Source organism: Kogia breviceps, chromosome 4 (genome assembly GCF_026419965.1).
Source record: "Kogia breviceps isolate mKogBre1 chromosome 4, mKogBre1 haplotype 1, whole genome shotgun sequence".
NCBI lineage: Eukaryota > Metazoa > Chordata > Mammalia > Artiodactyla > Physeteridae > Kogia > Kogia breviceps.
This window is the reverse complement of record NC_081313.1, coordinates 173,744,007-173,766,506: the sequence shown is the minus strand read 5'-3', so window position 1 is coordinate 173,766,506 and position 22,500 is coordinate 173,744,007. Positions and strand designations below refer to the sequence as shown.

Here is a 22,500-nt window from a genome sequence, read left to right as displayed (position 1 = left end):
GCAGTCAGTTTCCCGCTAGGAAGGCAGAGCAGCAAGAGCCCCGGCCCACGCCGCCACCGGAGCCGCCGCCCCGGGCGCCCACGCCTGGGCCCCGGCCGGGCGTGCTGGCCCCGGAACCGCCAGCGTACAGCGGGGAGGCCCCGCAGCTAGGCAGCCCCGAGCCGCCGCCGCCCCATTACGAGCCGGGCGCCGAGCAGTGGGTGGAGCTGGTGGGCGTGCTGTCCCCGCACCTGCTCCTGCCGCAGCAGAAAGTGGTCCTCGAGCCACTAGCCGGTCTCCCGGCCCGAGCCAGCCCCGACCAGAGGGTCAGGATCCAGAGAGTTCCCCAAGTGCTAGTGTTCGGCACGGCCGCCACGGCCCTCAAAGTAGGTGGCGGACGCATGGGCGGGGTGCAAGGGGCGGGCGGGGGCGGGATCCGCCGGCCCCGGCCCGCGCCCGGCCCCGCAGGCCCTGTAGACCCCACCTCCACCCAGCCAGTCTGGGGACCCGCCTCTGATCCCCCCTAAATCGGGCTCCAGGTCCCAGGCTCTGCCACTACAAACTGGGGTGGGGGATGGGGTGGGGAAATCAGGCCCCGCCCCTAAGACTTTGTCAGTAGTTCCAGATTCTGGCCCACAAACGGGGCCCCACCCCTGGCCCCGGCTCCGCCCCTAGCATCCGGTTCAGGGTTTCTAGGCCCCGCCCCTGTAGACAGGGGTCCGTCCCTGATGCACGCTGCAACCCTGAAGCCACGTCTGTAGTTCCAGGCTCCGGCTTTAGTGACAGCCTTGTACCAGGACTTGGCTCTGCCCCTGGGTTTCAACTTTCACGCCCATGGTAGGACCCTGTCTGGGGTCCCCTCTGCACACCTCAGGCCCTACCTTTACTGTCCCCAGCCCAAGCAGGGAGTCCTGGCTTCTCCTGACACAGCTGTGCCTGATTCCCAGCCCTGGCCGAGTCCAGGGTATTCAGAGAACCCAGAAGTACAGCCTTCCAGCTGGGGAGCTGCCAGACTTTTAGAAGCAGAGGCAAGGAGCTGGCCCACCGCTGACCCTCTGTGTCCCCTTCCTCTTGTGCCAGGTGCAGCAGCTCCAGCAGGTGCCAGTCCCACATGTGTACTCCAGCCAAGTGCAGTATGTGGAGGGCAGCGATGCCAGCTACACGGCCAGCGCCATGTGAGTGGGGAGGGGACTGGGGGAAGGGACAGGAGGAGGGGCATGGGTCTGCTCAGGACCCCCTGGGACTTGAGGCCCCAGCCCCCATCGGACCAGCCAGCCTTCAAGGCCTCAAGTGGCGGTAAAGCTGAGGGGACCCCGGCAAGTTGGGAAAGGCATCCCAGCAAAGCGTAAGAGCTTTGGAATCAGGTTGGTCTGGTTCTATACAAAAAAACAGAAAACAAAAATGGAAAAAAAAATGTTTTTAATTTTACAAGATAAAAATTTCTAAGGAATAGGGAATGTTAAACTGTGAAAAAAAAGCTTCCTTCACTCCTGACCCCCAACCCTGCCCCAGAGGGGATGCTGTGGCCCATTTCTTTGTTTCCTCCCAGAGATACTCTGAGAAAAGAAATTATCCCCTTTCTTCGTTCAGAAATAGAGGCAGCGTGTTCTGTCTCCTGTCTCTTCCCCTGCCACGTAGCTCGAAGCTCTTCGACCACGTGGGTCCCAGTCCCCCTCTTTAACCGCTGTGTGATACTCCACCATACAGCCGCAGCATGAATGACATAGCCAGTCCCCACCCAGCCGACATGTAGCTGACTTCCCCTCACTGGTGCTGCACACAGCTCAGCATCAGCACGCGCCACATCGGGCAGATGTCAGCCCCAGGCCTGCCTTAACCCCGGCTCTGGCTCCTTGCTGGGGACACTCCATATATATCACCATGGAGAAGGATCTCCCCTTCTCCATGGTAATAATTCTAGGGCTTATAGTCTCTCTAGTTGTTGTTTCAGTTTTTGGAAGCTTCCTTTGGCTTTTTTCTCATTTGCCTGATTTTTTTTCTTATGTCCCTGCCCTGCCACCTGTTCTCGTGGGCATGACACTGGGGGTGGATTAGCTCATGGAATGACGTGGTCTCTGGGTCCTGATGCTGTGGCTGAGCCCAAAGGGTGTGACCCTGGCACCGGAGTCATGGTCTACAGCATCCAGCTACCTCACAGTTCTGTTGATTTATTGCCAGTGCTGCCAGTCTCTCTTATCTGTGTACTTGACCAGAGCTGGCAGGGACCACAGAGGACATTCCAAAGAGGAGCCGGGCTCCCGAGGGCCCCCAGGGGCTCTTCTGCCTCTCCTGGTCTGTCTTTTGCTGCTGCTTCTTCTTTTTTTTTTTGAAATAAAATTATTTATTTATTGGCTGCATTGGGTCTTCGGTGCTACACGCGGGCTTTCTCTAGTTGCGGTGAGCGGGGCCTATTCCTCATCGTGGTGCACGGGCTTATTGCGGTGGCTTCTCTTGTTGCGGAGCATGGACTCTACGCGCACGGGCTTCAGTAGTTGTGGCACGTGGGCTCAGTAGTTGTGGCTCGCAGGCTCTAGAGTGCAGGCTCAGTAGCTGTGGCGCAAGGGCTTAGTTGCTCCGCGGCACGTGAGATCTTCCTAGACCAGGGCTCGAACGCATGTCCCCTGCATTGGCAGGCAGATTCTTAACCACTGCACCACCAGGGAAGCCCTGGTCTGTCTTTTGCTTCTGGTTCAATTCTTCCTTCTGTGATTATGTGTTTGATCACACGGGAGTCCATTGTTGCCATCAGATTCTTCTGCTATGTGAAGTTTTTGAGGACACTGTATTTTGTCTCTCCCTCATAGTGGGTCATTACCATGTTCCCAGCCCTTTGCTGGTCCAGAGCCCCACGCTGACCAAAGCCACAGCCCTTGGGTCTCCATCCCTGGCCCTGTCCAGCTTGTGTCCAGAGATACACACATTCATTTATTCAGTCATTCAGCGAACGGTTACCAAAGCAATGTTTTCTGGGAGCACGTGTTGCGTGTAGGGTGCTGGGCTGGTTTTGGCTCCTGCCGAGGGGGGCATGGGCACTTACCAGTCCCTGCTCAGGTCACGCACTCTGGGTGTCACTCGTACAGTAGACGTGAACTGATGCGAACCAGGGCACAGTGATCAAGAGCTGCATCCTGGTGTCTGATGGGCAATGCTGCGTACCTCAGGTGATCACATCCCCCATCCCAGTCCCTCTCCTCGCCGCCCCCAGAGGCCCACAAGACTCCCTCTGCCGCATCCTTCAGCACCTTCTGAGCCAGGCCACTCCTGGCGGGCCTGCCTCCCTTTCTGGATTCTAAAAATTTAACTTATGTTTTAAAACCACTAACACATTGAGAGGGCTCAAAAATCGAAACTGTGTCCAGCCACGTTTGGAGAAGTGCCTGCCCCCGGTCTGCGGTCCCTCCACCCTCACAGATGGCAGCTATAGATACGAAATGCCATGTAATCTCCCCCTTCTTCCCACTCTGTGCACCCTTCCCTGCCTCTTTTGTTCACCTAACCGAATGTTCTGGAGTTTGTTCTTTGGCAGGACCCCAAGACCTTCTTCCTCCTCCCGCACCCCTGTGTAGGATTCCATCACCTTTTAACTTGACATCCCACTAAAGATGGACCACCCCCAGTCATTTTTACTCTCTTGCTACGATTTGCAGCCTTGAGCTCGTGTGAACTGATGCAGATCCTGCGATAGCTGGAGAACTCTCCGGGGTGGGGTGGGTTTCTGGGTCAAAGGGAAACACATCTGTACCCCAATAGTCATTGTTGACCAGCCCCTCAGCGTGATGGCTGCTGGATTTAGAAGTATAGCCCCCGCTTCTCCAGCACCCTCTTCCTGCCTCATTTACCTTGGTGCATACCACCTTCCGAAGTGCCCTCAATTTACCTTTGCACTTGGCTTCTCCTCTGGCTCCCTCGCTAAGGCATTAACTCCTCTGTGGGAGACCTTTTCTCTCTCATCCAATGTTGGGTCCAGCGTACCTAGAACAGTGCCCAGCATACAGCAGGCACTCAATAGTTCTTTTTTTTTTTTTTTTCCGGCTGCACTATGTGGTTTGTGGGATTTTAGTTCCCTGACTGGGGATTGAACCCGGGCTCCTGGCAGTGAGAGCCTGAGTCCTAACCGCTGGACCACCAGGGAATTCCCTCAGTAGTTCTTTTTATGATTGACTGAAGTGTGTAGCCTATTGCAAGTTACTTAGCTCTTCCGGTTCCACTTCCTCCCATCAGAAGTAGGGACTCCCAAGTCAGGGGGCCGCTTTGAGGATTAAGTGAAAATTTGCCCATCATGCACCTGGGGTGATGCGCGGGGCTGTTGCTTCCTGCTCTCCTTCTCCCCCCGGCTGCAGGGCCCCCCTCAGTCATGCCCCTGTGCCACCCAGCTCTTGTCCCCTGACTCCCTCCGTCTACTTCTTTCACAGCCGCTCCAGCACCTACCCCTACCCTGAGACGCCACTGTACACGCAGACGGCGGGCACCAGCTACTATGAGGCCGCGGGCACGGCTGCCCAGGTCAGCACACCTGCCACCTCCCAGGCGGTGGCCAGCAGTGGCTCTGTGCCCATGTACGTGTCCGGCAGCCAGGTGGTCGCCAGCTCCACCAGCAGCGGGAGTGGGGCCAGCAACAGCAGCAGCGGCGGCAGTGGCGGCGGGGGAGGCGGTGGCGGTGGCGGTGGCGGCGGCAGCAGCAGTGGCAGCGGAGCAGGCACCTACGTGATCCAAGGCGGCTACATGCTGGGCAGTGCCAGCCAGTCCTACTCCCACACCACCCGTGCCTCACCAGCCACTGTAAGTGCCAACCCAGGCCCCAGGGGAGGCGGGGGTGGGAGGGGAACCCTGGGTGGGAGTGGTGGGTGGTGGATGGTGGTTGCTGGCCACCGTCAGCAGGAGCCTGGGTAGCCTGGTGTCAGGGTGCTCAGGTGAAGATGGCCTGGGGTTGAATCCTCGCTGTGTGGCTTCAGACAAGTTACTCAGCCTTTCTGGGCCTCAGCTAATATGCATGACGCTCTTGGAGCTATTACCCAAGAAGTGTCATCTACTCTGATAGTAACTGGTGATGGCGGATAGATAGCAAGGGGAGGGAGATGCAGGCACCACCATGCAAGGAGCTGCCCCGAGCAAGGTTCTGTGTCCATCCCGAAGGCAGCGAGATAACCTTTCTCTGCCTAGCGTGGCTCTGTGGAGCAGCCCCAGAGCCTAATCCTGACTGGGCCCCGCACCAGCTCTGTGACTGTAGGTGGGTTGTCCCTGTCCTCTTGGAGCTTGGCGTCTGGAGCGATGGCTTCCTCTCGTTTTTTAAATTTTTTTATTCATTCATTTATTTTTGGCTGCGTTGGGTCTTCATTGCTGTGCGCGGGCTTTCTCTCGGTGCAGTGAGCGGGGGCTACTCTTCGTTGCGGCGCGCGGGCTTCTCATTGCGGCGGCTTCTCTCATTGCGGAGCATGGGCTCTAGGAGGGCGGGCTTCAGTAGTGGTGGCGCATGGGCTTAGCTGCTCCACGGCATGTGGGGTCTTCCCGGACCAGGGATAGAACCCATGTCGCCTCCACTGGCAGGCATATTCTTAACCACTGCACCACCAGGGAAGTCCCTTCTCCTCATTTTTAACTATCGCCCTCTCCCATGGCGACCCATTGTGGACCCCATAACCAAGACAGAAGTTTTCTCAGAAGACAGGACCTCCCTCATACACCCATGCAGCCTGGCTTTTAAGTCTAATACTTTAATGCTGGTCATGACCCGCATAACTGATTTCATGACTCCCTAATGGGTCCTGAAAACATGCTCCGCTAGACCAGTGCCGTCCGGTAGAACATCCTCCAGTGATAAATATTTTCTCTCTGTTCTGCCTAGTGCAGGGGCCTCTGGCCACATGAGGCTATCGAGCACTTGAAATGTGAGTTTCAAGGTCCCAGGAACTGAGTTGTTTTTTAAAAAAACTATTTTGAAAGAATTATAGTCACAGAAGCTGCAAAATAGTACAGAGATCCCTACGGACCCTTCACCCAGGTTACCCCACTGATTACATTTTACATAACTGTAGTACAGTATCTAGCTAGGAAACTGACATTGGTACAATGTGAGGGTGTCTACTTCTGTGTCTTTTTATCACACGGGTAGGTTTGGGAAACCACTATCACAATCAAAATGCAGAACTGTTCCGTCACCACAAACCCCTCCTGCTAACCCTTTTTAGTCACCCTTGCCCTCCTCCCTCCCAGCGTCCCTAACCCCCTGCAATCACGAATCTGTTCCCCATTTCTCTAATGCTGTCATTTCGACGATGTTCTATGAATGGACTCATACTTTACGTGACCTTTTGACATTGGCTTTTTCCCTTCAGTGTAAATTAATTTAACACCTCTATGTGGCTGGTGGTGACTTATTTGGACAGTGCAGTTCTAGAGAGTTCCACTGGATTTAGTTCCCATGGGTGATTGTGATATGACATCCTCTCTAGTGTGGTTGTCAAGATCACAATCAGAAATAAATAGAGAGAGCACTTAGCAACGAGCACTTGAGAAATGGAAGCAATTCTTAGCATTCTTCCATCCCTCCTCGGGCCCCAGGTGCAGTGGCTCCTGGACAACTATGAGACGGCCGAGGGCGTGAGCCTGCCTCGGAGCACCCTCTACTGCCACTACCTGCTGCACTGCCAGGAGCAGAAGCTGGAGCCCGTCAATGCCGCCTCCTTTGGCAAGCTCATCCGCTCTGTCTTCATGGGCCTGCGCACCCGACGTCTCGGCACCAGGTGGGGCCACCTGCCCCTGACGGTCCCGAGCAGCCCCAAGGCCCGACCTCACCCTAAGTTATCGAGGTCCTTAGCTCCCCTTGTCCCCTCACTCACTCCACTCCAGCCCCACTGACCTCTTCACAGCTCCTCTGACACTTGCGTGCTCCTACCTCAGGGCCTTTGCACTGCTGTGCCTTCTGCCTCACGTACCTTTCCCCATCTCCTGACTCAAACGTCCCCTGACCCCCTTAACTAAAACGTCAGCCTTCCCTCACCTCCTTGGCATCCACCCCCCCTTACTTTATTCTCTTTAGCACTGAGCACCATCCAACATGCCTCTCACATCACCTCTCCTTTCTGATCCATCTTCCAATGCTGAAATGCACGTCCCTTGAGAGTGCAGGGGCTACACACAGTCAGTGCTTAATCAGGGCCTATGAGTCAGTGAATTCATGTAGGAAGGAGCAAGGAGCCCTCCCATGAACCTGCTCTTCCCTGCCTCTCCTTTGCAATCCCCCACACCTCTCCAAGCTGAGCCCCGCTCTTCTCTTGGTTCTAGCTCCCAGCTGAGGCCTTAGACATCACCTCATTCATGCATTCATGCATGTGTACATGCAGAACCTTGGGCAAAGTACTGCATGTCTCTGTGCCTCAGTTTCCTCAGCTGTCAATCTAGGATGCTAGGAGTACCGTCCATAGGGTAGGGATGAGGAACGCGTGGATTCGAATATGCTAAGTGCTCAGAACAGTGCCTGGCAAATCGTTATGACTAGCAGGCAGCAAATACCTGCTAAGTGCCTGCCCCTGACTCTGGCCCTGTCTTCACAGAGCTCAGTCTGCAGTTGGGGGCCTCTCCTGGCACCCATAGTCCCCGTGGCTTCCCCAGCCCAGCACCCCCAGCTCTGTGGAAATATGGGTCTCACCCCCTGGGCTCTGTTCGGCCCCCTAGCAGAGAGGAGGCAGGTGTGATGTGAAGCTCCCGGTGGACGATCGGTGACCACCCCCAGCCCAGCCCTCATCCTCTGCCTCCCTCCCAGGGGCAACTCCAAGTACCACTACTATGGCCTGCGCATCAAGGCCAGCTCACCCCTGCTGCGGCTGATGGAGGACCAGCAGCACATGGCCATGCGGGGCCAACCCTTCTCGCAAAAACAGAGGTAGGAGAGCAGGGCTGGCCCGGTGCTGGTGGGCAGGGAAAGGCATGGCAGCCCATCTCCACTCCAGTCCCCTGCCTATCCCTTCTCCAGGCTCAAACCCATCCAGAAGATGGAGGGCATGACCAACGGTGTGGCCGTGGGGCCACAGCAGGCCACTGGGCTGTCGGACATCAGCGCCCAGGTCCAGCAGTACCAGCAGTTTCTGGGTGAGGGCTCCCTGGACTCTGGAGTGGGCCCAGGGCAGGGTCTGTGGCCCCCGGAGAGCGTGCAGATGGTTCACTTGCCCTCCCGGAACCTCTTTGTCCCACTGCACATTGGGGATCTTCTGCTTGCTAGCAAAGTGGTGCCAACTTAGCAGGATCCCAGGATGAGGCTCGGGGGGGCAGGCAGCTGGGGGATGAAGGGGCTCACGGTGTCTCCTCTGCCCCCAGATGCCTCGAGGAGCCTCCCTGACTTCTCAGAGCTCGACCTCCAGGGCAAAGTGCTGCCTGAAGGCATCGGGCCTGGGGACATCAAGGCCTTCCAGGTCCTGTACCGGGAACACTGTGAGGTAGGGCATCTGGGTAGCGGGCAGGGGCAAGGGAGGGCCACGCTGCCGCTCAGCCCCCTCGAGCATCCGGCCTCCCCAACAGGCCATCGTCGATGTCATGGTGAACCTGCAGTTCACCCTGGTGGAGACGCTGTGGAAAACCTTCTGGAGGTACAACCTGAGCCAGCCCAGCGAGGCACCGCCGCTGGCTGTGTGAGTGCCTTAGGGGGAGGGGGAGGAAGGGAGGAGGTTGGGTACCATGTGAGTCAGCCCCCAAGGCTGGGGCGGCCAGACCTCAGACTGCATGCAGGAGTAGGGGCTCCTCTCTACCCCTGCAGTTTGTGGGGTGCACGTGGCCTTCTGAGCCCGCCTCCAGAGTGTGCACTGGTACCGGTCTGATGCTCGGTGTTTGGGATGGCGCACCCCACCAAGCCATTTCCTCCCCGCGGTGGGTAGACGCCCGTGCCCTGCCCGCGTGCAGGCTCTTAAGATCCCTGCCTGACCCTGGGGGCAGTGGGGTCTGTGTCAGCCTGACCCCGGGGGTCTTCCAGAGACAGAGAGTACCTTCCTGACCCCAGGGTGGGGTGAGGGTGCTGTGCCCTTCTGAGCCCAGGTACAGGACCGTGGAATGTCCTCGTGACCCCCGGGGGGGGGGTGCCCACAGGCACGATGAGGCCGAGAAGCGGCTGCCCAAGGCCAGCCTGGTGCTCCTCTCCAAGTTCGAGCCCGTGCTCCAGTGGACCAAGCACTGTGACAATGTGCTGTACCAGGGCCTGGTGGAGATCCTCATCCCCGATGTGCTGCGGCCCATCCCCAGTAAGTGCACAGACCCCCGGTCCCCGCACCCCACCCCGCCCCTGAGTCCTGACCGGCCCCCCTACCGCCCACAGGTGCCTTGACCCAAGCGATCCGGAACTTTGCCAAGAGCCTGGAGAGCTGGCTCACGCACGCCATGGTGAACATACCCGAGGAGATGCTGCGCGTGAAGGTGAGGGCGCGAGGGGCTGAGGGGCCAGCTTGGCCCACAGCCCGGGGGGCTCCCTCCAGGCTGGCGGGGGCCGGGGGCCTCGGTCTCCTCTGCCTGACAGAGGCGGTAAGATTTGTCCCCGTGTCTGTCCCCTCAGAGTGAGCTTTGGGCGTTGTCTTTACAAACCGGCTTCCTCAGGAGCCCACTTCTGAAACACAACCTGTGTGTGGTATTTCTGTACGCAACACAGCATCTTAAAAAGATAAAAACCAAATGCACACTTGAAGTAGTTCTCTTCAGAGCTTCAACAGAAAGTGCTTTAGGTGTTCAGAAAGAGATAAAATCTTAAAAAAAAAAACCACAAAGAAACCAAAAACATCTATAAGGAAACAGAATAGCCCTCTTTGTCAATGCTGCACATTCACTAACTACCAAGATGTGAGGAATTATATGGCGTGTGCTTGCTCTTGAGCAAAAAGGAAAAAAAGAAAAGAGAAAAAAAAGTTTGTTTTCAAAGTCCTGAAAATGCCAACAAGACAGCTAAACAGAAAGGGATGTCTGAAGAATGACCCCTGGGTACGCTGGACACAGGGATGGGGTTGGGGGCCTGTGGAGAGAGTAGAAGCTGGATCCTGGGGGAGCCCTTCAGAACAGGCAAGACTTATGTATTCATTCATTTATTCCACACGCATTTATTGAGCACCTGCTGTGTGCTCGGCATGGTTCTGAGTGCTGGGAGCACGGCAATGACCAAGATGCACAAAACTCCGGCCCTCCCGGAGCTGACATTCAAGGGCCTGGAGCTGACATTCAAGGGAATAATAATACAAACAAAATGAAACCAAAGGTTATGGAAGCAGTGCCCTTTCGGGGCAGTGCCCTCCGAGATTTACTTGTGTCCTTTGATGAAAAATAATAATGCTGTTCAGATACACTACATTGATTTTTTTTGGAGGCATTCTTTGGGTGGGTGGTCGCCCAAAGTTTGAAAACCCCGACCCTTTGATCTCCCAACGAAAGCAACAAGGTACATTCCTCCCTTTTAGGGGAAAGAAACAGGCTCAGAGAGGTCGCATTGGGTGGGGCAGGGGACTGCGCGGGGTGGGTTCCGCGGAAGCCACAAGCCCTGGGCCCCGCAGGTGGCAGCGGCCGGCGCCTTCGCGCAGACCCTGCGGCGCTACACGTCGCTCAACCACCTGGCGCAGGCGGCGCGCGCTGTGCTGCAGAACACGGCGCAGATCAACCAGATGCTGAGCGATCTCAACCGCGTGGACTTCGCCAATGTGCAGGTGAGCGTGGACGGGGCAGGCGAGCGCGGGGCGGCCCGGCGGTTCGGGCCCGGGGCGGCGGTTGAGCCCCGGGCACCTGCCCGCTGTGTCCCAGGAGCAGGCCTCGTGGGTATGCCGCTGCGAGGACCGCGTGGTGCAGCGGCTGGAGCAGGACTTCAAAGTGACTCTGCAGCAGCAGAACTCACTGGAGCAGTGGGCAGCCTGGCTGGACGGCGTCGTGAGCCAAGTGCTTAAGCCCTACCAGGGCAGCGCCGGCTTTCCCAAGGCCGCTAAGCTCTTCCTCCTCAAGTGGTCCTTCTACAGGTGCGCGCTGGCTGGGCGGGATGTGGGCGGGGAAGGGGCTGGGCGGGGAAGGGGCTGGGCGGGAGGACGTTCCTCCCACCAGGGCCGGACCCAGAGAAGGCTCCTTTGCTTTGGGATCAGGCCAAAATGGGACCAGTGAAGGCCCCGCCTCTTCGAGGAGGGTGGGGCTGGATGAGGGCCCCAGCCCCACTCTCTCCGACTGGACCAGAGAAAGCCCCCGCCCCTCGGGGACTCGGGTGCCTTTTAGGAAGTCGAGGGTCCTGCTGGTTGGTGGTGGGCGGGGCTCGGGCCCTCCTCCCTATCTGAGGGACGCCTTCCCTCTCTGACCGGGAAGGCTGTGCGGGGCCGGGCGGCGGTAGCTGGGCTTGTTCAGGCCTGGGGTCCTAACGGCAGGGAAGAGGGGCGCGGGGCGGGTCCCGGCCTGAGGATTTCCTCTCTGTCGCCTCCTCCAGCTCCATGGTGATCCGGGACCTGACTCTGCGCAGCGCCGCCAGCTTCGGCTCCTTCCATCTCATACGGCTGCTCTACGATGAGTACATGTACTACCTGATCGAGCATCGCGTGGCCCAGGCCAAGGGCGAGACCCCCATTGCCGTCATGGGCGAGGTGCGCACGGCGGGTCCACTGAGGGCACGGGCGGGGGCGCCCCTAGGCAGGACCCTCATTCCTTCTCCTCTCCCCTCCTTCCAGTTCGCCAACCTGGCCACCACGCTGAACCCCCTGGACCCGGACAAAGGTAGGTAAATCGTGCCCCTGCCGAGGGCCAGAGTCCAGGGGGCAGCGTAGGGTGGAGGAGGCAGCGGTTGGGGCGCCATGTGGCGGCCTAGTGGCGCCGCCGCCCCGCGCTGAGCCAGTCCTGGTCCGTGTACCCCAGACGAGGAGGAGGAAGAGGAGGAGGAAAGCGAGGACGAGCTGCCGCAGGACATCTCGCTCGCGGCTGGTGGCGAGTCGCCCGCGCTGGGCCCTGAGGCTCTGGAGCCACCGGCCAAGCTGTCGCGGACAGACGCACGCGGCCTCTTCGTGCAGGCGCTGCCCTCCAGCTAAGCCCGTGGCCCCCACCCCCACCCTGCCGCCCTGCCCGCCCTACCCTGCTGCCCCTCCTCGCCAGGGTCCCTCACAGCTTCTGTGGCTTCGCTGTCACCGCTCCAGCCTCGGCCGGGGCCGGGCCGGGGCCGGGCTGGGGCCTCCGAGACAGGGAAGGTAAGGGGGTCCCTGCCCCGGATGGGGCAGACACAATCACAGGGCCGGGCGGAGCCGCAGCTGCAAACTCTGACACAAAAGACGTGCCTTAAGGAACCCGCCGACGTGCCCAGGTGCCCCCTGGGGCAGCCAGCTTGGCCCCTTGGCCCCAAAGGCCGCAGCATCTCCCTCCCCCAGCCCCACCCCCACCCCCCAGGGGGCAGGCAGGCAGGCCCCCTCCCTTGCGGAACTGTTAACTTATTCAGCTCGCTGGCTTTGCACAGCCTGTCCTAGGCCCAGCCCTGAGCCCCGGGTGGGCGCAGGTGGGCATCACCTGGGGACCCGCCACTGTCAGCAGCAGCCCCGGGATCCCTCCCCCAGCAGCCCCACCTCCTCCCACTCCTTGGTATAAGTGCAATTAAAGCTGTGGGTGTCGCATCTTCTCCAGAGCTGGGCCCTCCCTTGCCCCGCAGCCCTAGAGGGGGACACTGCCCGGCCTGGATAGGGGGAGGGCAGAAGGGGCACCGCCTCCAGCTTCCAAAGAGCAGCAGGCTGGACCGGGCGCCAAGCCCGGAGGGACCTGCTGCAGGCAGCGGGCCCGGAAGTGCCCATGCCTGCCCCAGCCAGGGCTGGGTGCTCCGCTCGCTCAGATCCGGGACCCTGAGTCCTGGGCCCTCCTCGCCGCTGGTTTGTAATGGAATCTCTATGCTCCTACTCTCCCTGGAGACCGTGCTTCTCCTCCATGCGTGCGATCCCCGCCCTCCACATGACTATTGTGCGATTTGTGAGCGCCGCCTGAGCGGAGTCGGTAACTTGTTGGGTTTTTTTCCAACCATCATGGCCTTATCTGTTCCGGTTTTCTCAGTGTTTTCAACCTGTGAGATAGATGTTTATGGCAAAAAGCGAAAAAAAGAAAAAACAAACGACAAACCTGATCTATTGTATAAAAATCACTATTTTGTGTGCTCCGTGTGCTACAGCTTTTGGGGTGGCTTGCCGACTCCCCCTCCTTACCCCTCGGGGCCTCCCTTCTCCTGGTGGTGAAAGTGTCCACGCGTGTGGTAGTCTAGTGTGCCGAGCTGTTTTCTACCTTTTTGTAGTCTTTCTTAAAACACAATAAATTCCGCTGTGATATTTGGCTACTGCTGACTTGCCGGGCCTTGGTGGGAACCTTGGGGCTGGGGGCTCCAGCTGGGCCCCGAGCACCTGAGTGGCAGGCAGTAAGTAAAGGGAACTCAGTGAGGTTCAGAAATAAAACATTTATTATGTGAAGAGGAACAACAGGGCCGGGAGGGAAGGTGTGATGGCCACGAGGTTCACCACCTCAGGTCAGGGGAGAGGCTGGGGGTGGACAGGGCAGGGGTATGGGGTCCATCTGGCTGGCCTCCCTGGGGTGGGGCTAGGGGGGCAACGTCCACACCTGTAGCCGAGAAAAGGGGCAAACTCGTGCGGAACGAGGACCCATGCCCAGCTCAGGGTGAAGGCGGGCGCTCAAGGCTGGTGGGGCAGGGGGCTCCCTCCCTCTGCCCCTTTCCAACTTAAATAGGCATAAATAAGAAGCGTCCAGACTCTCAGGCCACCAGGGGCTGCCCCGCCCAGCCCCCCTCCCGCAGCCTAACACTAGTGCCGGTCATCGGTCGGTCGGCAGAGGCTGCCGGGAAGGCGGCCAGCTCCCAGGCCGCGGAGGTAGTTGGAGTCAGTGTCCAGGGCGGCCGGGCCCTCACAGCACAATCCACGTGTATCGCTCGCTGTCTGCCAGAACCTTCAGTGAGCACCCTGCAGGGAGGGGTGGGGACAAAGCCTTGGAACCTTGGCCTGCCCAGGCTGTAGGAGAGGCCTCTTTCCCTGACTTGATGTGGGCCCCAAAGGTTCTGGAAGGCAGGCACCCTGCAAAGTTATCTGTGCCTCCTCCTGCCTGCAGCCTTTCAATAAAACGTCTGCTGAATGCCTGAATGGCTGGCCGGGGGCCCCCCAGGTGCCACACCTGAGCTGGCCCCCTGGCCTTGGCCCGGGCTGCCCTCCCCTCACCCAATGCCGCCGCGTCCACTAGCTCAGCCAATGTGCTCCTCCATTCAGCAACACTTAGGAATTAGTGCGTGCTCTGGGCCTGGCCTGGCCCCAGGATAAGGACCTGAGTCCTGGACTGTCGTCAGGTCACGGGGCCCACCTTTGTGCAGCGCCTCGTTGGTCATCCTGTTGACATAACGGCCGCTGCTCTCAGGCACCAGCCACTTCATGACCATGTCCACGCAGCTCTTGCGGTATGAGCTCCAGACGCTGCCGCTGAGAGGGAGCGGGTGAGCAGTTCTCCTCACCCTGGCCCAACCCACCCCCAGCGCTGGCCCCCGGCCCTGCCTCACCTGGTCTGCCCTTTGACCTCAGTGAGGTCGCCCACGCTGACTGTCACGAAGATGCCCGTGTTGAGGTCCCATGCCACCTTGAGGCTGGTGTGATAGGTCTTTGGTCTACAGCGGGGAGGAATGGTGAACAGAGGAGAAAGGGAGTGGGACCACAGGGTCCCTGAGCTTGAACCCAGGCTACCCAGAGGGGCCTTTATCTTTGGAGCAGCAATGCAGTGGCCAATCCAAGTTTTGGTGGGCAGGGGGGAGTCTTCTCACATCCCCCCTTCCCCCCACTGAGAGGTCTTGAGTGCAGGACCCTGCTGGGCAAGGGTGAGGGTGGGGTCCCTGCCCACTCACCGGAGCTGGCCCTCCTCGGTGGGGGACGGGAATGCCAGGAGCAGCAGGCCAATGTTAATGAGGACCTGGTTGGTTTCTGGGCAGACCTGGTGGGCGGGGTGTGGACGGTGACACATACTGAGACTGCTGCCCAGAGCTGGGAGGCCCTGGGCCTGCCCTGCCCGACACCTGGGCCCACCTCCAGGATGACAATATCGTAGTCGCTGAAGGAACAGAACTGGTGACCCCAAGTGGCATCATGGCGGATGACCTCGTTGATGACATACTCGAAGTCCAGCGTGAGCTGCTCCACTGTCAGGTACTGACCCTGTGGACAGTGGGCGGAGGGGGAGGGGGAGGCTTGTGCCACCTGCCATCCCAGCAGGTCCCCCGGGAGCTGCCCCTTGGCCTGCCCGCTGCCAGCACCGACCTGGACGGCAGCCTGCTCCCGCATGGGCCGTAGGTTGCGGCCGCGGAGATCAGTCACCACGAAGGGCAGGGAGATCTTGTCATCCTCCAACTCTGAGGGGGCAGGACGTGGGGGTAGGGATGGCTGTGGGAGGCCTAGAGGCCCCTCCAGGCCAGCCTCCCACGCCTGGGACCCCACCAGGTGGGCTCCCCGCTCACCATCCTCTGGCTCCGTCCCCTCACCGGACCCCAACACATAATACAGCTTGGTGTAGTTGACATATCCAGGCTCGGAGGCGGGCACCTCTGCTGCAAGGGGGCTGTCCCGGGGCACCGCCTCCCCACCTGGGGCTAGGGGCTCAGAGGGCAGGCGGCAGCGGCTGCTCGAGGGCCCCGGGCAGGGGGGTGGCCGGACTTCCTCCGAGGTCCCACCCTTGGCCTCTTTGGCCCTGCGGAAGATGTCAGCCACAAACTCCTTGGCTTTGGCGATGGCAGGCGAGTGCTCGGGGACCCCAGAGGGCCGGGCCGGGGCCGCTTCGGGGCAGAGGGTGGGGAGGACAGGGGGCATCTCTGGGCTCTGGGGCCCAGGGGGGCTGGGAGGGGCCGGGGGGTAGGTGGTGTGGTCATAGAGGATTTGGCAGAAGCTGCTATCACCTGGAACATAAAAATAAAAAGTGATGGATGTGGGAAAGGGATCAATAGATGAGTTCAAGTCCAGAATGCTCTTCCAATCTCCCTCCCTCATTATGCTGGGGGGTTCTTAGAAATCCACCGTGAGGAGACCCCTCTAGAAGATTTACATATTCTGAGATCAGTCTGAAACACCCAAAAGGGAAAAAGGACTTTCTCACACACACACACACACACACACACACACACACACACACACAATATCACGTTCATTCCAACCTTACTCTTGAGCATCTGCTGTATGCCACACACTGAGGACACAGGAGTGAACAAGACAGACAAAAATCCCTGCCTTTGGTAAGCTGACATGTCATCATCATACCAGATAAAAGCCACTTAAGTTTGACAGTTTACTGCACAGCCCTCTGTCCTTCCCAACGTGAGCCAGACCAGCCCAGGCACAGACTGCCCGAATCCCAGGCCTCTATGACTCCATCTGACTGGGAGGCAGAGCCCCCCTGGGGAATGTCGATGTGGAGAACCCAGCGCATTCACTGAGCAGCACCATGGCCAGGCCGTGGGCTCTGCCTGCCCTGCTTCATTTGGGCCCCCCTCAAGCAACCCCTGGGGAGGGGAACTGTCCTCCCAGTTCAGACTCGGGACTGAGGCTCAGAGAAACTTGTCCAAGGTCACACTGAGAGATAATACAAGTCTGCCAACGAACTCCTGTCTGCCAGAGCGGTGGCACTTCTTCCGGAGGGGAGGGGGAATGAGTGGAAAATGTTCAAGTCCAAACTCCCCCTCTGTGTGAATACCCTCCTATGGGGTGAGATGAGTGTTAAACACTGATGATAATGCCCCTCACCTGGGCTGAGTGCACACGGGGTGAATCCTGTCCCAGGTGGTCCTTCCTAACGGGGCAGGGGGTGGCGGCCCCATCCAGGCCTGGCTTGTTGCGGGCTCACGGCTTGGCGAGAAGCAGGGCCTTGCCCATGCCGGCACAGGTGGCCAGGGCAGGGGTGGGAGGCCCCTGGACAGGCCTGAGGACAAAGCACCCTGCCCCTTGCTGGTCTGTGGGCTTAGTTATAGACATAGGATCCTCTTTTCATGTCCATTACCCTCCCACCCCCAGGGACAACCATTTTAAATGCAGTTAGTGGGCAACTTTTTTTTTTTTTTTGGCTGCACCGCACAGCTTGCAGGATCTTAGTTCCCCGACCAGGGACTGAACCCAGGTCCTAAGTGAAAGCACGGAATCCTAACCACTGGACTACCAGGGAACTCCCAGTGGGCATCTTTATTTGACTGCATTCTGGCAAAATTGGAACATGTTTTAAATTTAAATATAAGTGGTATCAGTATGAGGTGATAGATCTTCTTGTGTTTCTTCTGCACTTGAACATGTCTTTAAGGTACACTCTCCACAGAGGTGCACGTTGGGGCTCTCCCTGCTGACCCAAGGGAAGTGCCCACCCTGTCCTACCTCCCCAAACCCCAGCGACGGACACCAGGCAGCCCCTGGCTCCTGCCACCAAACCTTCAGACGTGTCTGGGTGCAGCGCTGCTGGGCCACAGGCACCTTTGTTGCCATAAGGCCCTGGGAGAGCGGGAGAGCCCCAGGGCCCCACGCTGCCACCAGCCAGTGGCATTATCCAGCTTTTTAACATCTGCCACTCTGCTGGGGGACATCACCTGATTTTCACTGGCATTTCTGCTATCATCAAAGATGTAAGAAGGCTGTCTGTCCACTAACCACTCCCTGAAATTTTTAATCAACATTTCTCTTTTTGCAGAGAAGAACGCACTGCACTGTCCAGCACGGTAGCCACCGACCACATGTGACTACCTGAACTTAACATGACTAAAATGAAACTTTAACAACTCAGTTCCTTGGTCACATGAGCCACGGTCAAGTGGCTACTGGTGGCAGCTATAGCAGATACAGCAGATCTGGAACATCCCAGCCCTGTGGAAAGTTCTAGTGGACAGCGCTGGGGTGGGGAGTGGCTGGGTTTGGATACCACATTCCCACTTCCTGGCTGTGTGACCTTGGATGAGGGACTTCACCTCTCCAGGGCCCTGGTCTCCTCATCTGTGATGCGGGGTAGTGACAGCACCGAGCTCGCAGGGCCGCCTGGCCAAGTCATTAGGTCACAGGGCCCCGAGGCTGACAGCGCACCCTATCCTCAGACCTGAGGGCCTACCTGCCGAGTGGACCGAGACGGCGCAGGCCACCAGGGAGTAGCTGGTGTTGAGCAGCACCACCTGGTCCTTCTTGAGCTGGAAGGCGGGCTGGAAAGTGGGGAAGGGGTAGACCACCTGGTACTTGGTGTGCAGCATGAAGCCATGCCGCAGGCACTGCGCGCTCGGGTCACCTGCAGCGACACAGGCCACGCAGGCTCAGCTGTGGCCCCAGGGCGGGGAAGCAGGCAGCCTGCACCCCAGGCCCCGGCCCCTCACCTGGGTGGGCGCGGCTGGCGTCCCGGCAGGCGGCACAGCGTCCTGGCGGCGGCACGGCCACGGTGCTGATGTAGATGTCCCGGTGGTTCTCATCGCTCATCATCATCATGTTCATGAGCATGCCGTTGGCTGAGCGAGTGCTGGGGGCCAGCACAGCCTCAGAGCCTGGCCCAGGCGCCCGCCCCACCCACCCCTGACCACCCTATCCCTAAGTCTCACTTGAAGCCGAAGACAATGACCTTGGAGGCGTCACTAGGCCACTCGCACACGGTCAGGTACAGGTCACTGTAGATCTCCTCATCCTGGAAGAGCCGTACCTGCCGGACCTGAGAGGCACGTTCAGGTCGGGGGTCTGAGTGGGCCCGGGGGCCACCCGAGGCTGCACCAGCCAGCAGTACCGGGCCAGGGAGCACCAAACAGCCCCCACCAGCACCCCTCTGCCTTCCTGAGGACAGGATGAGGAGACTCACAAGTGTTTCCCCTCACAAGTGGGGGACACAGGGAGGCCGGGCCCAGGACAGGACACGGCCAAGGAGAGCCCTGCCCCAGCGGAGGGAGCTCAGCCGGAGCTCAGCCAGACACGGAGCTCAGCCAGACGCGTCAATTCCAAGCCCAACCCACCCTGGAGCCTGTTTGCCTCTCTGAGCTCATGTGTAAACTGGGGTTAATGGCACTCACCTCCTGCCTGGGGTGGGGTATTTGAGGAGTCGAGGTCAAGGCTAAATTGGGTGTGGCAGCCTGCTCGGTCCTAACAAAGCTAATGGGTCCCTCCTGGCTTGAGCCGTCAAACCATATGAAATTGCTGCCATTCACCCATTTTCAACTCTAAAAATGGCAATTCCCTACACTTCGACCTAACACTTAAGAGTCTCAACAATGGCCCCATGAGTACACTGTTTTCATTTTGCGGACATGAAACTTGAGGCTCAGAGGGGTGCTGTGACCGGTGGGAGTCATGCTGTTGGAAGGGGCAGCCCAGCGTCAGGCCTGGCCCTACCAGCTTGAGCTTGCTGTGGACGTTGAACTCCCACCAGTACAGGTGGTAGATGTAGAAAGAGAAGTCGTCGTCCCCGCTGCTGCTGGTGTAGGAGAGAACATAACGGCCGCACTTGGAAAAGCCCAGGAAGATGTGTCTGTGTGGATGGGGGGAGGAGCAGAGTAACCAGGTCAGGGCCAGCCTGCCGCCCCAGCCAGCCAGCCCCCTGCCCGGCCCCAGCCTCACCCTGCATAGAGAAAGTCTTCATCCACAATGTTCTTGAGAGAGACGCAGACCCTGGGTGGCAGCTTCCGGAAGAGGCGAGGAGAGAGCTGCCCACTGATCTGAGGAAGGGGCAGCCAGGGCTCTTGAGGCACCACATGGTGGAAACAGCCTGCCACCCCCCAGTCCCCTCACCCAAGGCCGCGGAGCACCTTTGGGGTCCACCCCAGCCATGCAGGCCTACTCCCTGCCAACCGTAACGGTCCAGGGAGGTCCAGGCTCTGGAAGGTGCAAACGGCATGAGCCTGACTCTCCACCAGGGACCCGAGCCATCCTCCCACCTCCATAGCCTCAGGGTTCAGTTCCTCTTGCCTAAGCCCCCAACCTTTGAGGACTAGGACTGGCATCACCTCCTCCAGTCACCCCTGGCCCACACTGGGCCACGGAGATGCCTTCCTGAAGGCTGCCTTGCTGCACAGTGAGCTGTGGGCATCGAGAACCGCTGAGGAGCCTGGGATGGGGGCTTGACCAACTACACTCACCTGTTCCCGACCCACTAGCCTATACACAGGGCGCTCAGGCCCCTCGGGGGGCAGCTGAGGCAGACAAAAGGGTAAACCTGACCAGTGACCTTCCAACTCCTGCCTGATTCCCCCTTCCAACAGACTCCCTCATCCCCAAAACTTCACCAAGGATGGATTTGGGGGGCCAGGCAGGCACAAGTTGGGCACTGGGGGATCAGAGCACCTTGGACCCTGCTATCCAGTCTAATGGGGGAGATACAGCTCAGCCCTCAAGGAGATCTCAGGGTGGAACAGCCCTGTCAGCGAGGCCCAGGCTGCTGGGGAGACACAATCACTGTCCAGGGAGCTTCCAAGCTAAGGGCGGAGCCACAGCCCAACCCAGGGAGCAGTCAAGCTGAGGGTGGAGACTGTCCCTGCCCAAGGAACTCCAGTCAAAAGGAGAAGCCACAGCCCTGCCCTCACAGAGTTCCCAGCCTAATTGACAAGGCACACTACCCCCGATCCATGGAGACACAGACTGCCCCAGTTGCTGCTGACCTGACAGCAGACTGTCCGCCCTCCCAGAGCTCCCAAACTGATGGGGGAAAGATCCCAGCACACTGAAAGTTTACAGTCTCATGGGGAGACACAGCCCTGCTCAGGTAGCTGAAGATCAGGCCTTCTCCAGGGAGCTCCCTCCCATTCAATGAGGGAGGTAGACACAGTTACAGGAATTCCCAGCTCCCCTGTGGTCAGAGCTGGACAGAGAGATGAACCCCAGGCGGAGGAATCCCAAAGCCGGTAGCAAGGGCTCTGCCAAGGGGGAGGTAAGGCTCCATAACGGAAGGATCGTGGGAGCAGGGTTTTGAAAAATGAGTCTGACCCTGGATCGCCCCCTTCCTCCTTACTCTCCCAGCGGCCTCTAAGGCCCCCTCCATCCAAGCCCCCTTCCCGGGGCCCCGCCCCCAGCCCCTCCATCCAAGCCCCATCCCCGGGACCCCGCTCCCAACCCCCTCCATCCAAGCTCCCGCAGCAGCCCCCCCAATCCAAGCCGTCTCCCCGGGGCCCCGCCCAACCCCTTTCCTCCGAGCCCCCCTCGCCCGGGGCTCCGCCCCCAACCCCTCACCCCGCGAACGCCCTCCCTCCCTCCGCCTCCCTCGTCCCTCCTCCCCACCCTTCGACGCGCTCCTCCCAGACTCCAGGCCTCACCTTGACCCGCTCCAGCTGCTTGAGGACGTGCTCCCGCCGCCGCCCCGTTGCCCGCTTCCCCCCGGCGCCCCCGGGGCCGCCGCCACCGCTCCCGGCCCCGCTGTTCCGCTCCGATTTCGAGCTGGGCGCCATTTTCACCCCCTCCCTCCACTTCCGGAGCAACCGGCCTCTTCGCCCCACCCCCGCCGCCTCTTCATTGGCCCTTTCTCTGCACTGCCGCCCGCGGGTTGGGTGAAAGCCCGCACTCAGGGCCTTTGCCCGCTACGCCTGTCCATCACAGCCACCTCGGCCCTTGATTGGTAGAGACGGTACAGTCCCCGCGGCCTGTCGCCGTATTCCCGCCTTCCCGCAAGGACACCCCCATCAGAGGCCCCATTTGCGCCCCTCGCCGAGATGACTTTGACTCAATAGGCAGAGGCGCCCATCAGTCTCCACGGCGCCGCGCCCCCTTGTGGCTGGTGGGTTTCCATGGAGACCCAGGCGGTCCAGGCCTGTGGGCGGGGCGACGGGAGCCTGTGGTCCAGAAGGGCCAGAATTCCCAGCCCAGGGATCTCCGCGCCCCCTCCGGGTGCGCGGAGGCCTGGCGAGCATCCTCGGGCTACCGGGCCGGGCCGAAGGAAAGGATTTGCAAAATAAAAGGAAGAAATTCGATTAAAACACCTTTCAGATGGTCTGGGGGGCGGCCTGGCTGGATGATGATGATGGTAATAATGACAACATTAATCACTTGTATATCACTTTACACTTGCCAGAAACAGTTCTGAGCTTACGGTTCTATGTAATTGATCGCTCTTATGCCCCTTTTATAGATGATAGTAATAACAATTGTTTAATGTCTGTTATGAGTATCATCTTCCTGTGCTTTTAGCTCATTTAACTTTCAAAACCGTTTTGGAGATGGGTCCTTTTATTATCTTCATTTTACACATGATGAAACTGAGCCTTACAGAGTAGCGCTCCTGAATGGTACATATATACCCCAGATGCGAACTGTTACTATAATTAGGGAAGAATGAGATGGATCTGGCTCTCATATTCTTCCAAGCCTCTCACATTCATTTATTCAACAAATACTTATTGAGCACCTACTATGTTCTAAGCGCTGGGGATACAGCAGTAAACAAGACAGATAGTAAACAAGGAAATTAATTTATGTTATCTAATTCCAGCTAGGATTAGAGAGGAAGGAAGAAGCCTGCTTAAACAGGGAAGTTAATGAGGGGCCCTGTGAAGGTGAGGAGGAGGAATATTCCAGCAAAAACAAAGGTTTCAGGGTGGCAAGATTGAGA

The 22,500-nt window shown here is 59.0% G+C and overlaps 2 protein-coding genes across 7 annotated transcripts in view; one reads left to right on the top strand and one right to left on the bottom strand.

Annotated features, from left to right (window-relative positions):
• RFX1 (regulatory factor X1) overlaps positions 1-13,259 on the top strand; it is a 31,262-nt gene extending 18,003 nt beyond the window's left edge. For all 5 annotated transcript variants that reach the window (XM_067032675.1, XM_067032677.1, XM_067032676.1 and 2 more), the window contains 14 exons: positions 1,060-1,154; positions 4,392-4,758; positions 6,538-6,719; positions 7,739-7,858; positions 7,949-8,064; positions 8,290-8,408; positions 8,491-8,600; positions 9,052-9,203; positions 9,278-9,375; positions 10,494-10,643; positions 10,738-10,946; positions 11,399-11,552; positions 11,637-11,682; positions 11,821-13,259. In XM_067032675.1, coding sequence (XP_066888776.1) covers positions 1,060-1,154; positions 4,392-4,758; positions 6,538-6,719; positions 7,739-7,858; positions 7,949-8,064; positions 8,290-8,408; positions 8,491-8,600; positions 9,052-9,203; positions 9,278-9,375; positions 10,494-10,643; positions 10,738-10,946; positions 11,399-11,552; positions 11,637-11,682; positions 11,821-11,990 — 2,088 coding nt within the window. In that variant the 3' untranslated portion in view covers positions 11,991-13,259. The remainder of the gene's footprint in view (positions 1-1,059; positions 1,155-4,391; positions 4,759-6,537; positions 6,720-7,738; positions 7,859-7,948; positions 8,065-8,289; positions 8,409-8,490; positions 8,601-9,051; positions 9,204-9,277; positions 9,376-10,493; positions 10,644-10,737; positions 10,947-11,398; positions 11,553-11,636; positions 11,683-11,820) is intronic.
• Positions 13,260-13,369: 110 nt separating this feature from the next.
• DCAF15 (DDB1 and CUL4 associated factor 15) lies at positions 13,370-21,343 on the bottom strand. Of its 2 annotated transcripts, XM_059060498.2 has the most exons (13): positions 21,212-21,343; positions 19,524-19,621; positions 19,299-19,434; positions 18,521-18,627; positions 18,302-18,441; positions 18,046-18,216; positions 15,431-15,865; positions 15,234-15,325; positions 15,003-15,131; positions 14,825-14,910; positions 14,486-14,590; positions 14,293-14,408; positions 13,370-13,901 (listed from the first exon to the last, which is right to left on the bottom strand). In XM_059060498.2, exons 1-13 carry the CDS (start codon positions 21,341-21,343, stop codon positions 13,846-13,848), a joined length of 1,803 nt encoding a protein of 600 aa, XP_058916481.1. In that variant the 3' UTR covers positions 13,370-13,845. The 2 variants fall into 2 exon arrangements, with proteins under 2 accessions (XP_058916481.1, XP_066888774.1); XM_067032673.1 differs by having other exon boundaries at positions 15,234-15,865.
• Positions 21,344-22,500: the final 1,157 nt, after the last annotated feature.

Bases quoted from the DNA above. Each gene is read 5' to 3' on its own strand.
- DCAF15 (XM_067032673.1), bottom strand. From the start codon at position 21,343: ATGGCGCCCAGCTCGAAATCGGAGCGGAACAGCGGGGCCGGGAGCGGT. The intron at 15,866-18,045 runs GTAGGCCCTCAG...TTTATGTTCCAG, and splicing joins CGTCTCGGTCCACTCGGCAG to GTGATAGCAGCTTCTGCCAA. The intron at 14,591-14,824 runs GTGAGTGGGCAG...TCCCCGCTGTAG, and splicing joins ACCGAGGAGGGCCAGCTCCG to ACCAAAGACCTATCACACCA.